Source organism: Apostichopus japonicus, chromosome 13 (assembly GCF_037975245.1).
Source record: "Apostichopus japonicus isolate 1M-3 chromosome 13, ASM3797524v1, whole genome shotgun sequence".
In the NCBI taxonomy this organism is placed as follows: Eukaryota; Metazoa; Echinodermata; class Holothuroidea; order Aspidochirotida; family Stichopodidae; genus Apostichopus; species Apostichopus japonicus.
In genome coordinates, this window is record NC_092573.1 from 5,814,070 (window position 1) to 5,831,638 (window position 17,569).

Below are 17,569 nucleotides of genomic sequence, written 5' to 3' on the forward strand. Positions count from 1 at the left end.
TTCTGTTGATTTCTAGATGATTTATTTCCTTCTTGATACAATTAAAGTTCAATTAAACGCTGTAAAATTACTTCAAGATACTGATTGGAAACTAGAAATCGGTTAAATAATATGGTCATAATACTGATCATGAGCACTGGTTGATTCATTTTCCAGAACTCATTTGCCTCTGTAAAATCCGTTCAAAAGTGGCAAAGCTTCGGTAGGGTCACAGGTGCTGAGGGATCTGATCAATAATTGGTTCAATATTATCTACTTCGTAACGTCATTAATATTCATCAAAACTATCACTGAATGAAACAACCATGACTAACAAAGAAAACAATACATGGTCCAAAATTTTTGTTATGTTTTTCTTTGACTAAAAATACGGGCTTCTAAACTAAACGTCTGAAATTGGACCGAACAATTTTTAATTTATTTCAGTGGGAATTAACGAGGGGAAATTGAAGCTCAAAAGTGCAAGGGTTAAAGACCTTGCAGGAGAATGATAGGAATTTAAAGGAGGTATTATATTACTCCAAAGCATTACCTTTACTGTTAACGTTACTGTTACTGCTAACTTTACTTTTAACGCTACTGTTACCATATTTTAATTACAATGCATGCTTCGTTGGTGGTATCATATATATGTTCCACCTCCCACCAAACAGCTGTTTAGGGGGATTGTACGTCAAAGAACAAGACAAAATGGCCGCTCTTCAAATTGACGGTGACTACTGTTTAGTGTGTCATTTGAAATATTTTGGACTCGTTTTAGTAAAATCCAATATAATATGGTATATTACTTTGGAATATAGGCATTGCCTATCACATATTAATGTCTGGTTTTATCGTGGACCTTCCCTTTAACCTTATACAACATATCAAAATTCCTTTTGTACATAGAATCTTTAAACGGTCTACGATATATCAATATTGATTTCAATGTAATATTGTCATTCTATAACGGTGCACGTGTAACAAGTCACAATTAAATTTGTGTGTGTCTAAAGTAACCTTTTAAAAGAACCCCTCGTATGGATCACTGTAGGGACCCGGTCCCGAGTCTGTATGCGCTCGTACGTCAAACGAGAATCGTTCACTGCGACTTAGTCCATTGAATTTGACGGTGCGAGTGCCGTTTACAACGTCGTCATTCTTTACAATGCGTGAATTAGAACGATACAACACGTAACTGAAATGAGTGATGTTACCATTACGTTTCTTACATATGGGATCTTCCCAGCTAAATGACAAGGTGTTTAACCGTCTGTCTCTTGTAGCCTCTATGTTCGTAGGTTCACCGGTAGGAGCTGTACAAAAAGAAAAGATATATGTTATAAGAAAAAAAGAAAAGAAATGATGATAGTACCATATCACGATATGAATAATGAATCGACGCGTGTAATTGTTTAAAAGAAATAAAAAAAACTTTACCACGGCAGACGAAAGAAAGAGATAGAGAGAAAGAGAGAGAGAGGGGGTGGGGGGGGGGGAGTGGGACAGAGGTGTAGAGGGAGAGAGAGGAGAGAGAGGGTTAATAGGGAAGGTTTCTTTGCAAAGAATTGATTTGAAAACTAAGACGGTGCAAACATATTATTTTTAAGAGGAATCTATGAATATAGTGTAGTCATATTTACTATCAATACTTATAAATTTCACATATAGAAATTTACAGAAGTTTTTGTGTTAACAGCAGATGGCTGCTGGAGGTTCGAGAACTGCACGATGTGAACTTGGACTATTAGGAGATCGAAAAGATAACCATTTCCCTTAGAAATGATAATAAAAGTAAAACGTATTATAAGTACAAAATATAATGATATCATATTTCACTTGATTAAGATTTAAAGCTGCATTTTGTATGCATGTGTGTGTGTATGTGTTTTCTTTTTTTGCTTATTTGTGTGTGTGTTGGTGCGTGTGGGGGAGTGGTGTTTGTGTGGGGGGATGGTGGAGGAGGGTGGGTGTATGTGTGAATTAATCACAATCTGGTGGTATCATTTAAATCTTTTGACAGGAAGGACAACGTTCCTGAAAACATAATTAGTTAATTGTACCCTCCGCTTATTTTGCGGCACACATGTTTTGTGGATCCAGAGACGATGAGAGGCAAGCCGGAACCAGGACTAATAATGTTCCCGGGCAATTGTTAGTAAACTTGGTAATTTTCCTTAGGTTTATTATGCAAAATAAATTAATAATAATAATAATGATAATTAGAATACGACATTCTGCTTCAACTCACAGTATCCTGGTCACCTCCACATATTCTCCCTATGTAATTGACCCGGGCTATGTCCTCCTCACCCCCCCCCCCCCTCCACCCTTTCCTCAAGCCTGCTTGGATTAAATGTTTAACCTTGACTAAGGCAAATTCAAGCTGTAATACCCACATTGTTTTCTATATTGTCACATGTTCATAAGTTTCATAAAAATGAGGGCGACGGCTAAGATATTATTTCCTCTTTCTGTGGGGGGGGGGGGGAGGGGGAGGTGCGATGGTTGGGGGTGATGAGGGATGGAGGGTGTGGGGGGGGGGGCTGAAGTCTCCCTAGAATTATACGTGGTTGCGCCCCTAGTTTTTGTTTATTATGTTACTAACTGAACTTGAACTCACCTGTACTTTTGCTTCGTATTTCATCGTATTTCGTCAAATTCTTTGTCTTTGTTTGCACAGTTAATGTAACCTTGACTAATGAATAAGCCTTAAATTTTCTTTTTCTATGACATCGTGTGACGTTTCCTACAGTTCGTGGAAACGTGGTGGTACCATTCGTGCAATTGCCATTGTCTAATAGTTGGTATGTTATCGTTTGATTGACCACATGGACCGTACTACTCGAATTACATATCGTCCAGTCGGCAGCCACACTAGAGTATCCAAGACGGTCTGATTTTGTAGATAGGTTGAGAGTGATACAAGATGAATCTGAAATAAAAAATAATAAAAATAAATAGAAAGAATTGTTAGATGTAAATTCTGGTGAGAAGATTAGCACTGAATAATTAATGTTTAGCTTATATTTGAGCGTCAGAAAAGTCGTACTATGAAATGTCTAATACTAACAATTACTAGGTTAATACCTACCTACAATTTGTCAACTTTGACGTCATGTTTTTCGACTATTGCATATTCATAAACTGTCAGTCGTCGCAGTTTCATAATGTATCTGTACAGCAGTTAAGTATACGTGTCAATTAGAACTTTTTCTTATTTTGTTTTTATTGAAATGATAAAAAAAATAACTACATGGCAATGTTTGCAATAACTTTAAGATCTTCGCTAATTATGAGTTTTTCTAACCGGGGGGCGCGATTACTATCTAAGCGGAGCGCCACCATCAGTTGGCGCGCAGCGTACGAGAAAATTTCTGGTTTTGATACTCCCCAGATCACCGGAAATGGCACTTCTCGGGGCTTGAAAATGACCAACCAGATGTACAATTTTTGCCTGAGAACCAAGTGTTTCCCAAAAGTTTTTTTTTTCCATCCATAACCTTTTTGTAGATTGTCACCAGTCACACATCATGTTCAAACTCATCGCATGTCCTGTGTGTCAATGTTTTTGTATGTGATTCTACGGTTGCGGCCACAATACCCGCCAGCCCCACTTTTCAAGGTTTTAAGCCCATTATTTGTTCAGAATTTGAAAATTCACATTTCTCGTGAATAAACTCACTTCAAAACATGCCAATAATGTTGCACAAAATTTCATCTATGGACAACCAATATGGAATAACCTCCTTCAACCCCTAACAGAGCGGTCAAAATTGCACGAGTAGAGGGAAGTGTAATGAAGAATGTTGGTCAGGAAATTTTCGAAAATTCAGATACAGTTAATTTAATATTAAAATAATATTAGAACTTCTTATAACGGCTATTATAAAACTTGGTTGAAGGAAATGAAAAAATAGCAGATATATCCGAAACCGAACACTACACACATAGGCGTAGGAGGCGGGGGGGGGGGGGGCTGGGGCCCCTAATTCGCCATTACTAATGTAAAAGAGAGTTATGACATAATTGGACCTCCATACTTTTTTCGCCATCTGCAAAAGACATTTCGTTGTTTACATTAGCATCCCGCGGTATAATGCGCAACTTTCACGGACTGTGCGGTACACGATGACATGCGATGTAATAACCGATGCTTGCTTATATGATATTGACATTAACATGTTGAACGCGAAAATTTATGCTTATATTTTTCGGGCAAGTCGGGCAGTTTTGAGGCTGTTCATCCTGGAACGCCATTTTCATGCTCAATGATATGATGTGATATCTGCTGTTTGCATTACAAATTCGAACAGGCGCGTAGCGAGGAATTTGCCAAGGGAGGCAAATTATCTTAGCGTAGCGCCACCGTAGTTGGCGCGAAGCGTACAAGACAATTTTGGCCGAAAATGCCTCCCAGATCGCCGGAAATGGCACTACCCAAGACCTTTTGTTGGCGCAAAGCTTCCAAGCAAATTTTGGCCAAAGTGCCTCCCAGATCGCTGGAAATCACACTTCCACTATATATCAGGGTTCTGCCCAGGGTGGATTGAGTGCCGGCAGGACTATCTAAGCGGAGCGCCACCATCAGTTGGCGCGGAGCGTACAAGAAAATTTTGGGTTTTGGAAACCCCCCAGATGGCCGGAAACGGCCCTTCCAGAGTATTCTGAGCCACATGTAGACAGCTTTGAAATGAGATCTCATGTCTGGAATTTTTCATAATTAATGAAGAAAGGTTAGGACAAATATCTGGAGCACCAGAGTACAGACCAGCCGGTGGTGCCTATTAAGTATACTAAAGAGCAATAGCAATGCACCGTGCACGTGGCTGACTAGTTCGTGTAGCCGTCACGTATAGTCACTACGAGGCGGAGTGCGCTGGTTATGCCTAATGCAATATGATGTAAATTCACCCGCTACGAAGGTTAAGGCCGTATGTGTACTAGCAAGCTGGATAGTGCCTGTGTCTCGCGCGATAAAAATAGATATAAATGAAACTATCAATAGTACGATCGGGAGTTGGAAACGGAGACAGTCATTGGTCTGGAATGCGGAACTCTGGTAATTTTCACTAAGTATGACATTGTGATGTGTTGGATATTTTGAAATTTGAACAGTTATGATCTGGATTTCCCCTAGTCTCAAACAGATTGTTTCTGTACGTTCGACCCTCCGGCTATGGAGCTGTTTTTTGGAGTTCCTATCGAAAATAAGTGCCAGTCGGAAAAGTCACTCAGGCAGATTGTGGCGGTCGGTAATTCAGCGTGCTGGTCGGGCCCGACCGGCGCCGACCGGCAGCGGCAGAACCCTGATAATATATATATATATATATATATATATATATATATATATATATATATATATATATATATATATATATATATACTTCGTTACAAAAATGCTACATGTCGCATAAAGAATTTCATGTTTCCAGTCAGATATTTCCTAATGATATCGTGATTGATTGGTTAAGTATCCGTGTTTGAAAAGAAAAACTTCAAACATATGTATGTTTCTTTCATTTCTCAATAATGTATATCAGTTATCTTGACAACTCCCCCCCCCCCCGCCCCCTCGCGTTCCAGATAATAAGGAAATAAAAAGAAACGCTGGTGCCAAATTATTTTAAATTAAGAAATTATTCTTGGCAATAGATAATACTCCTTCTATCACATGAGATAAAAAGTGATATGGACTTTGTCAGCATGTCTGTCTGTCTCGCTCTCTGTGTGAAGGTTTTCTTACTAGGATCTTTTCAATGTCTCCCTCTGTCATTATTCTCAAAATATATTTACAACTGGACTATCCTTTCAATGATAACCCAAGCTACAATAGTGTTTCGATATAACCTACCGATATTGTCAAGGAGTCGACAGTAAGCCTTGCTTGAATTCAGCGGACAAATATGTGTCGATATTCCATCACGACAGTGTGTTGTTTGTGAACGATTGGTTCCACGATTAAGACAGGACGCCGTCTCTTTTGTAACCGGATACGCACGAGGTGCCGTTTGTACTCTCACGATTCCACTTCTTCCAAACATAGTCCGCTTAAAGACTCGTTTTCCCAAATGTGCTGGTATCTGGAAGTAGAAGACCTTCCCTGAATGCTGCCTACCGTCTGTATTAATTGGTACCATTCTTCCTCCGTACAATAAACGATCTCTCGTATGATCTGCGACATAAAGTTTTTAATTGAAACTTTTTTAATTTGTGTCACCAAGAGATAAATTAAAATGAAAAGAGATAAATTCAATAAGAGGACCAAATAATGGGTAGACAAAAACGGTTCAAAGCAGTTTTTATTTTGTATTTGATCTTAATAAAGTTTCGTGTTTTTTTGTTGTTGCGATTTTATACTCAAATCCTATATCCTATACAATGTAATTAACTATACTAACTAACCAAGTTTCATTATATCATTACGTCATTAGGCAGTTAGCTTTTGTGTAGTTCTGGAGATTGATGAATCATATACTGGATACACACTAACACTGGTTTCACGAAATGAATAGCCTTGTCAAGCGAATACCGCTTTGCTTCATCACAAACGCGCTGCAACAATTGTATTGCCAAAACCTAATGTGCAACCGCGCCCGTCTACTGGAAGACTATGCTCATCAATCTATCGAGATAAAAATGATCTTTGATTAGACCTTCCTTCTCAAGTGCAGCGCCATAGAAATTGTGCAGCACACGTAATTAAATTATGTAGAGCATTGCGCGTGGACACCGTTACCTGGCGTGACGTCATTAGACGGTTACGATTAAGTTACGTTTTACAGAGCAGCGCGCGAGTTGGCAACGCTGTCTGTGATCTTATTGCGCGTAGGTGATATTATCTGTTTCGCTCTCATAAACAAGTTAGTCAAATTTCGTGATGAGGTGCGCGTAGACAACGTTATCTGTTGTGACGTCATTGGACAGTAAGGCCTAATTTTTTTTGTATTACATGCAGTACGGATAGATGCCGCTGTGTCTGCTGTGACCTTGCTAACTATTTTGACTTCATTAGAAAGTTATTTTCGAGGCTATATTAAAGAGTATTTTTTTGTACAATTGCGAACTGTGGGAAGGAGCAATAATAATTGGTTATTATACGATGAGCTCTACAATGAAAACAACCAAACACCTTGGTCATCGATAGTCGTATGGAGAAGATTGAGATTTTTCGGTCATGTAGCAAGACTCCAGGAGGGCGCTCCAGCAAAGGTTGCTTTAAGAGAAGCATTGAGACATACTGCTAAACCAGTAGGAAGGCCCGTGACTACCTTTCTTGGAAAAAGAAAGTCGCAATTTAAGGACGTTAACATTAACAATTTCGAGGGAGCAATAAACCTTGCGCAAGATCGTGATACGTGGCGGAGGTTAATTACTGAGCATGTCGGATAGACGAGACTCAACTTACTACTACTACTACTACTACTAGTACGGGTAGATGCTGCTGTGTCTGCTGTGACGTTGCTAATTATGTTGACTTCATTACAAAGTTATTCAATTTCTCTATTGACAGAGCGCGTATAGGCCGATATCTTTTGTGACGTCATCAGACAGTTTAGGCCTGCCCTTTTGTAGTAAAATGTGCGTACGTACTGTTATCTTCTGTGACATCAAAGAAATTGATATCAAAAATCTTCCAAATTAAGTATGAACGCAAAGCAGTTTGTCAGATCAAGTGCTAGACCATAGAGTTACTTAGTTGAATAGCCCCATCATTAAAAACTGTCGTGATCTGAATGTCCAGGTTTTCATCTCTCTTTAACAAAGAGCAAAAGAATCCAGACTTTTCTTTTGTTTATCGTGGAGGATAAATTTGTTTTACTTTGGTTTAAACATATAAGTAAGGAATATCTCGCCGGAGATATGGTGTGAAGGCCTTTGCAGGCTATATGCAATCATTCAATGGTCATATCATGAAGTCATGCGTGATGGCTTCGTGTACCATGCACATGCGCAGAAAACTAGTGGTGATAACGATGCATATTGACATTTGAGATATATGTAAACAAAGATGTTTTTATTAATGTGAACACGTGTTGCATTCGGAAAACGGGAAATATAGGATAACCTTCATGATCCTGATTCAATATCAGATGAAATAAGAACACCTCCGCATGCAGCGTGGGCCACTTGTAAATATCACATCTCGTAAACAAATATTTGTTCATACAGCAAGTTCACTAGGGGACTTGAGTTAGACAGGAAAGAGAATATTAGTTATCCCTCATGTGTTTCCGCCTTAATTATCCCTTGTGTTGTTTTCCTCCTTAGGTGTATATATATTTTTTTTAAACAAAACAAAACTAATGAAATAAGTTAAAGCATATCGCATTACTTCAAAATAGGACCTTTAAGAGCTGAATACTTATTCGTTTACCGGTGTCTCTACATTTCAAGGACTAATATCGAAAAACCAACATATCACAAAATATAAATAAAAAAAACCCCAACATATCTTTAAAAAAAAAACATATCATAAAAAATAAATAAAAACCAACATATCTTTAAAAAAACATATCATAAAAAATAAAAATGAAATGAAAAAAGGATATATCTATTTAAAAAAAACTTATATCCAACGTGCATAAGTTACAGTGATAAAAGGATTAGTTATTTTGTTGAGCACCTCCTGTCATTTTCCTTTGGTATTTCTTGCTTACGTACAGAAATCTATTATCTTGTTTCGCTATCATCATATTTTTATTTCCTTCTTTTCATACTGCTGTTATTTGTTCAATCGGGGAAGGAAATATTTGTACTGATGTTAAATGAAAGTACCGCCTATACATTAGAACTCTTTTGCTGCGAAGAAGAACTTTGTTAAAAGGCTTTGTCATATCGAAACAAAATGGTTTCCAAAAAGTTCCTGTAATGTATCCTTGTTTTTTCCAAACTCTTGTGGCCGTTTATGCTTATCATTTCCTGTATTATTTTGACACATTATATTGACCCATTTTAGTTTTATATTCCCTTTAACGGGTGAGTATCGTATCAACATACTGTGTTGCATACAAAGTAACTATATTGACCCAGGTCAATAGACTAAAGCGGTAACAATTATAACAGAATGTTGATTGCGTTTATTTCTGTTTAGTTGTTATTTTGTTGTTGTAACATTTTTCCATTATTTTTCTCTTTCATTATAAGAAACAACACGTAAACACAACTCTATCAATTTATCAAGCAACAAACAAAACATATCGGAGGATAAGTCATTTTGTTATTTGAATTGGATTCTAAAGTTTTCATCTATTTTTAACCGCGTTGATAAGTGCAATTTCCGTTTGTATGAAAACATAACAGCAAAGCCGACCAATCGTATAGTGTTAAACTGTATTCCATCTTTCATGAGCTATTCGGGGAGTCCATTGAAGGCGCGTAGCCAGTTATTTGCCAAGGGAGGGGCGAACCCTGTATAGGCAAACTATCAGAGCCGTAGATTCTGCATTTTAACACTATCCAAGCGTAGCGCCACCATAAGTTGGCGCTACCCGTAACGTACTAGAAAATTTTGGCTGAAAATGCCTCCCAGATCGCTGGAAATTGCACTTCCTGCGCCTGGTCCATTGTTTGTGAAGATACGAAGTTTAAAATTATAAGTGCGACATTGCAAATAAGTAGTTGATCAGTGCATACTTCTTGTTAATTCACGATCATACTTGAATTATGCCTTAGCAACTTGTTTTCGATGGGCCGATACATTCTGTACCCTTTAGGCCTACCGGTAACTAACGCAATTTAATCTGTCGTCGAATACACTGAAAGTTGTCTAAAATGTTAAACTTTACTTTAAGAGAAATCAAAGAGTGGAATAATTCGACAAGAAGGTGTATACGTGGAAGAAAGGAAAAAGAAAATTAGAAGAACGAATTCCAAAAAAAGAAAGAAGTAACAATACAAATAAACCATTACTTCCCATAACGTGCCAGACTTATAAATAGCAATGACGTCACCGGTCACTACTGAAACAAGGGAAAATTTTGCATGACAGTATATTAAAATTTCAATCACCGGGAAGGATATAACATAAACAAACCGGCATCACTGATGACTATTGAAAATAGCAAATACAACTGTCTCGACGTCAACAGAAACAGGCATTATTGGAGACCATTGACTTATATATAAGCATTCATTTCTGATTGCCGACCAATCGTAGTGTTAAACTGTATTTCATCTCTCATGAGCTATTCGGTGAGTCCATTGTTTGTGAAGATACGAAGTTTAAAAATATAAATGCGACATTGCAAATCAGTATTTGATCAGTGCATACTTCTTGTTATTCACGATCATACTTGAATTATGCCTTAGCAACTTGTTTTTGATAGGCCGATACATTCTGTACCCTTTAGGCCTACCGGTCACTAACGCAATTTTAATCTGTCGTCGAATACACTGAAAGTTGTATAAAATGTTAAACTTTACTTTAAGAGAAATCAAAGAGTGGAATAATTCGACAAGAAGGTGTATACGTGGAAGAAAGGAAAAAGAAAATTAGAAGAACGAATTCCAAAAATAAAAAAGAAGTAACAAGATAAATAAACCATTACTTCCCATAACGTGCCAAACTTATAAATAGCAATGACGTCACCGGTCACTACTGAAACAAGGGCAAATTTGCATGACAGTATATTAATATTTCAATCACCGGGAAGGATATAACATAAACAAACCGGCATCACTAATGACTATTGAAAGAAGCAGATTACAACTGTCTCTACGTCAACAGAAACAGGCATTATTGGAGACCATTGACTCATATATAAGCATTCATTCTGATTGCCTGAACACGAAGGGAGAACACACACTGACATGCCATAGGAAATGTATATACATTGTCGCCACCTGGTCATGGAAGAATCTCATAATGCCATCACATGCACTGGGAATGGATAGCACACATTTATCACCTGATATGAAGGGAAAACACACACTGTCATATACTGGGGATGATGAATGGAAAGTATGCATAGTCAAATCCTGGACATGAAGGCAGAACACATGCACTGAAATCACTTGCAGTTTTCGAAAATTAAAAACAAAGGTCAGCATATGGTGTAACGGGAAAGAGAACACCACACTGCAGTCATGGCTTTTAATAAAATGAATGGGAAGTATAGACACGCATTCAAACATTTGGCCATGATTGGAGACCACATAAAGTTCATCACCCGGATATAAAGAGAATATACAACCACAAACTAATAACACTGAATACAAAAGCACAAGCTGACTACCTCATCTCCTGGCATTTGGAATAAAACATGATTTTTTGTTACAATCACTCGATAAAGAATATTCAAAGACAAAGTATTGTCTTATTATCAAATTAACATAATTATGCAGTCGGCTAGCATCAGACATGTCATTGGTTATTAAGAACTGACGTCAGCATATTTAAAGGTAATCTGACCATGCATTAGCAGACATCAATACCAAGAACGAAAACTAAAACCCTTCTGCAATCACTTGTTATTATAGGCTACGTTAGTCAAAGACGAAGACACGTTTATTATATTATCCAATCAGCATAGCCCATCCAGACTGAAATCGTCTCTAGTATCGTTTGCCAACTCAGAACTAATCTCAGTGGATAGAATAGCAAAACCAATCTGACCACGCAAAATAATAATAATAAATAAAATAGATAAAATGATATCATTACTTCAGTAAATGCAAATTTGACATCGACAGACTTCTATATCAATATCACATATCAACGAAGTTTGGAAACAAGGTCATATACTGCAACGACCAGTTAAATAAAAAAAAAAAACATAATCAGTCAGTCGTCCAGCATTTTTGCGTGAGAGGGCATGGAAATTAAAAATGATGATCAGATAATTTGGAAATTGAAATGGCCATATTCACATGCAAAACTACTTACACCGTTAAGCTGTAATTATATGAAAGAAAATTAAGAATAAAAAACAAAAATAGAATCAGAAAACTCAAACATACTGAAAGTACTAAATTAAGGCACTTTAGTTGCCATTATAACTCCTCAAATCTATTTGCGTCAAGGTGAAGAACTGACGACGAGGTGCAAACTCTTAACACTATGATAGAAACCGGTCTATAACTGGTCCAATAAAACACACGATAATGGATAACAGACATTCCTTGCATTTTTCAGTTAACTTTAAAATTTAAACTTAGCTTTTTCAATATGGAGAAGGGTGGAGGGTGGGAGGGAGGGGGGGGGTTCAACATCAGCATCATGTTCTCAGATCTCTTGGAAAAATATGGTCACCTTAGACAACAGCCCGTCAATAAAGGTAACCTCTCTCCAAAATCAGTCGTGGGCGATTGAACTGAATTGAACCCCGCCCCCTCCACACACACCTTTGATATCCTGTGCACGTCACTAGTTGTGTTATAATTATTACCTAGAGCTGTGGCTGTGACGTCAATTATAGCGCCTACCCCTCCATTTTTTTTCTTCTATGCTACACGTCTTCTTTTCGGCCATGTGTATAGTCAGCTTTATGCATATTAGCATATTCTTGATATAAGATTCGTGGAATCAAAATCCTTCCACTTTGGCATTGACCTGTCGTTAATGTGCAACCTTTTATGATTGTGAACAAAAGTATGTTGTTCCAGAACACCTTAGTCACAAAATAAAAAATAAAATAAATAAGTAAAACTAAGCACATTTCTTTCATGTACGGCCGACTGGCCAAACAAGGATATTATGAAATCCAGTTTGACAGTTAATGATGAGTGGGGTATAGATTAAGCAAACACTAACTGATATTGCTGGCTTCAAATAATCATAAGACCTACTCATTATTCGTCAGATGTGGCTTAACGTAGATTCGAGTGCCATTTCCCACTTCTTGTGGCAAAAACATCAGCACGTGTTTTGTTTTTTAGTTCCTCACGTAGGCATCCTACGTATTCCACACCATGCAGACTTAATAAGGCCGGATTCGAATAAATCCTGAGTAAACGATGCAAAATCATGCAAGTAGGAGGTTATGTTTGATTGCTTTGTAAACAAATAGATCTACGTTAGTTTAAGTGTCCTTACAAGTTTGTTTTTCTGTTTTCCGTTTGCACTTATTTACGAGAGATTTAGACGCAGAGCAAGGTCAAGTACTGTAACAATATTTTTCGTTGCCTGGGGGTGGGGGGGGGCTGTTCGGAGTCGTATTCCAACTTGACTTATGTGTTACATGCAGGAAGAAGGAACTTTAAGATGGCCAACAGATTAAATAATACTGGGTATCCGAAATCTCTTTATGCTGAACGTCACCCGAAATTTATTCATAAAATATGATGGACTGAAATTTCGACGTAACCGGTACGTTTTTCAATTTAAACAGTTTATTAATCGATAGTTAACTCAGTCAACTTTCGTACGGTAACGATTGAAAACTGAGTGAAGGGAAAAAAGTCTCGACGAAGATTTTTTTTTTCAATATGATTCGGATATAAGATTGACATGTTTAATTTTCACAGTTTAGATAAAGTGAAAAGAAATCATGGGTATTGTCTTGTATACTGATAGCGAAAATAAACTGTCGATTGAACAAGGAAATGATGTTCATAACAACTTGAGTGTCTCCATATTTATAGATTATCTTTCTGTATTTTAAGACTCAGCCAATATATTTCTAAAGTATTTTCTGATTCGTTTCATGTTTTTGATTTCACTAAAGATGCTTCGTTTTGTTTTCGCTTGATCAATTTCCTTAAAAAGTAGGCTAAATATTATTTTAGTTTATATCAATATTCAATATTTTCCTCCAAAATGTGCTTCAATCACTAATAATCGTTGTCTAAGGTAGGAAACAGGAAACAGTGAGAGAAATTATACTTCCTCAAATGCTGTTAATAGACTTGCTTTAAACGAAAATTGCGACATGTTTATTGCATAGGCGGAGACTACTCTTAAATTGTATTATATAGTAGTAGCAAAGGCCGGAAGATATTCATTAAAATCAAACAGCTAATTACTTTGTGAGAATTATTACGAAAAGACGTTACAAAATTAATGGATATTTTAAAGTAAAAAAGGTAATCATAGCCTAAGAAACTAATATAAGAAGAAGTTTTCTTTTATTAGCAGGCTAGCGGTGTGTGTGACGCATTATTGGCAAGGAAAACATAAAATAGAATAGTAGGCCTACTTATTTCATGCTCAAAAAAAAAAATAAAGAGATCAATATTGTATATTTCCAAATATAAATCAATCGACGAATTTCTCACTTAGTCAAGAAGAGATTGTCTAACCAATATATTGGCACGCAATAGAACAGACTAGTTAAATATAAAGAGCAACTTGTTTCATGAAAGAAATGGTTTAAGAACTCTGAAATTCAAAGTTAGAAGGAAACATCCTTGGTCTGATGTCAGGTCGGTTTCTCAGCAGGTAAAGATGTGTTCGAGAGAAAAAAAAATGAACTTACCCTGCTGCAAGCAGCATTCCGTCGAAAGAAGCCAACATGAGATTGGAATTAAAATAGAAATGAGCAGAATATGATGCGACGACATGATCTTCGTTCTCTGGACTGGTCTGCAAACAGGATCACCAATAGGATCAAAAGTGAGAAATCAAGAAACTGGTCGGGGCTTTTTATCTTATTTTCGCCAGGATGTTTTAGACTATTTTGGGGTATTTGTGTGTTTTTATAGAGGTACCGTATACGTAGGCGCCTTGGCCAGGGTCTCTATAAATATAAGAAATATCGGGTTTGTTTTTTTGAATATGTGCATAACAATCTGTCATATGTGTTTAGTCATTTTGTATTGTTTTCTAAGCTTCACAGAATCCTGGAGCTAGCTTTTTTGACTCAGATGGGAACTATAAAAACGATAAATAAGCAAAATAAATATAAAAATCTGCATCTCCTTCACTGAGAGCGCCCTCCCTTCCTTCACTACTGCATGATCATTTTGGCGCGTAATGAAGAGCACGTGACAGTTGAAGATCTGATTTCAACTATAACCTCCACAGTGTAAAACGATTTACGTCTTTTGAACAAGTATTTTATAAAAGCCCTTCAGGCTGTCTATAAACTGAAAACTGAAACTTCAAGAAAGTGATTTTCATTCCTTAATAATATGATACAATTCTAATACACTCCTTGTATTTGTAACCAGTTTCACTCCCCTTCAAGTAATGGATTATTTCCATAAATACCCTGCCAAGTATTTCGTTCTGTTACGCAAACTGATTCGATTCGTTCGCTTAGCGTATTATATATAAACATGTATATACAAACATTGGAAAACAGTAGACAGTCGGTATCAACCATGCACCCTGTACGTGGTTAAATTTCACATGTCTTCAGGAAACATAAATACAAAACATTACACAGCTCCATAAACCATGCCATTTTTCAGGAGCATGAGATACCGTCAAAATAAGTATGAGAAAGTATTCTACTATATAGAGTAAGTATACATATAGTGCAGTAACGAAATCTCTACCGTGCGTTAATTTACAACATTACTTTGATAAACAGCAAGATACCATATTTTGTGCAAATTAGGATAACATTTATCAACGCACTCTTCGATTTTACCATTTTACCAAATTTCAGTTAATATCAACTCACCTTATCATCAATTCTTAAAATGTTCTTTCCTTCATAGTTTTTTCTTGAGGGGGTGGAAGGGTGAAGGGGGGGGGGGAGGTTTCCGTGTTATGTGTTCAGCACTAGAGGAACCGAACCTGCAACTGAGTTGCCTGATCAGATGTGAGTGGGGATTTGATAATGCTACAATCTTTAATTTTACAACAATATCTTCGTCACTATAGACTAATCACAATGTGATCTCCTTGACAGGGTTGTAAGTAATTACCATAATTTCCAATAATGTACTCAGCCTGGTCACGTCTTTGTTTGTCGCAGAGCTTGTTACAGCGCGAAACTATGAATAGGGCGGATTGGAGCACTGGTTTACCGGCTCGGAACTGGTGCACCGCTTGGTCTGAGCCACAGATTCCTCTTGGTTGCTAAAGGTTTTTTTTTTAATCTTGAAACTTCTGAGAACATGATTTAACTGCATGGCTAACACTGCAAAAATGTCAGGCGAAGTCAAGATGACATTAAGTATATATATATCTTAATGGTATTAAACACATGTAATCTGCAAATGACATGAACCGTATTTGACTATCGGTTTTTTTTTTGTGGCAAAATTTCCAAACATATTTCAATACATTATGTCATAATAATGTATTATACATGTGACGTCTGGTTATTTTTTTTTTGGAGGGGGGGTTGAGGTGGGGGGGGGTTGTTTCTCTAGTTCGGTGTAAGATGCTATCCAGACGTAAATAAGACGTACTACCTATATACTCTTACTCTCACCTACCTATATGCTCTTACTCTCACTGACCCCACCCGAACCGAATTGTACAGTTGCTTATAATAGCGTTTTCGACTTGAATATATTGCGCATTTATATGCATCTGTGTTATAACATGATAACACGTGTTATGCTAGAGGCACATTTTATTGCGGCCTGTGTTAAAAAAATATATAAAAAAATATATATATATAAAATATAAAAATAAAAAAAAATAAAAAAATAAAAAAAGATATATATATAATACCACTACGATTACTGTATTGTATCTTTAACATATCTAGCTCTCGCATGCTCCCAAAACATAACACGTGTTAGTGTGTTATAACACCCTGGCATATAAATGCATAATATGCTACACGTTAAGAACAAATATAAGCTCACACCTTTTCGACTTGGGTGATGACCCAAGATGTGTTTCTCTTTGGTTATGCTTTTACGAATAAACTGGGTTTTGATTTGTTGCTGAAATTTTGTACTCTTGTTAAATTTGACATTATCAATTACAATTGTTATAGCACGCTATGGAATATTACAACATGTTTTCAAGAACATTCGTACTGTAATTGTTTCATTAATTGTTTAGCCAGAAGTTAACCATGCAAAGATATTATGTTAGTGTATTAATACAATGAGATTTACAAAGAAACATTTAAATACACTGCCTGGCACCTACATAGTTAACGTAACTACAAATTAATAACTTCATTAACTTGAATGATTATGTAATCCAGTTTGACTCTTACACAGAGGTTTGAGAAATTTAGTAGCCATTGGGAAGCTGATACGTGTTGTTGCTTCCTGGTATAACATTGTAGCATAGTTCGAAAGTCTATACAATGTAGCTATTATGGAATCCATGTTTATAACGCAATTGGAAGACTTTTTGGGTTTCAGTTTTCCTAACAGAAAATTGTTTATTTCTAGTCATAATTTTAGTCGCTATTATTTCGAACTTCAATAAATGTATCACATGCACAAACTTTCAACAGAAATAATACTCTTTTGTCAGTGTAATTGTAATTGTTGTCATCTATTGTTAAGCATCATTATTTTTGTATGTGTATTCTTTTCTTACTGTTGACTGGTATGATGTATGTTTTAATTAACTTATTTTGAGCATCTTAATGAAGACAAAAGAAACTATATTACCCCAAAATATGGTTCTTTCACATTGATATGCGTATAGAAGATGGACATTTGTCGGAAACTATTTTCTTGCTTGTTTTATTCAATCTTTCCAAGGTATAGACCAATTATTTGA

The 17,569-nt window shown here is 36.6% G+C and overlaps 2 protein-coding genes across 2 annotated transcripts in view; one reads left to right on the forward strand and one right to left on the reverse strand.

The window, feature by feature from the left end:
- Window positions 1–14,588, reverse strand: LOC139978315 (uncharacterized). Its single transcript, XM_071988390.1, has 4 exons — window positions 14,397–14,588; window positions 5,834–6,154; window positions 2,603–2,914; window positions 1–1,295 (listed from the first exon to the last, which is right to left on the reverse strand). The coding sequence occupies exons 1-4, from the start codon at window positions 14,479–14,481 to the stop codon at window positions 1,003–1,005; spliced, it is 1,011 nt and encodes a 336-aa protein (XP_071844491.1). The 5' UTR covers window positions 14,482–14,588; the 3' UTR covers window positions 1–1,002.
- The window catches only part of LOC139978314 (uncharacterized), a 22,140-nt gene continuing 14,725 nt past the window's right edge, over window positions 10,155–17,569 (forward strand). Inside the window, exon 1 of the mRNA XM_071988388.1 lies at window positions 10,155–10,173. The gene's annotated coding sequence lies outside the window, so the exon portion shown is untranslated. The remainder of the gene's footprint in view (window positions 10,174–17,569) is intronic.

What these genes read in the sequence shown, in the direction of transcription:
- LOC139978315 (XM_071988390.1), bottom strand. Translation starts at nt 14,481, where the DNA reads ATGTCGTCGCATCATATTCTGCTCATTTCTATTTTAATTCCAATCTCA. An exon ending in GGAATGCTGCTTGCAGCAGG is followed by an intron (nt 6,155 to 14,396) that starts GTAAGTTCATTT and finishes TTTATGTCGCAG; the next exon opens with ATCATACGAGAGATCGTTTA. An exon ending in TCGACTCCTTGACAATATCG is followed by an intron (nt 2,915 to 5,833) that starts GTAGGTTATATC and finishes TTTTTATTTCAG; the next exon opens with ATTCATCTTGTATCACTCTC.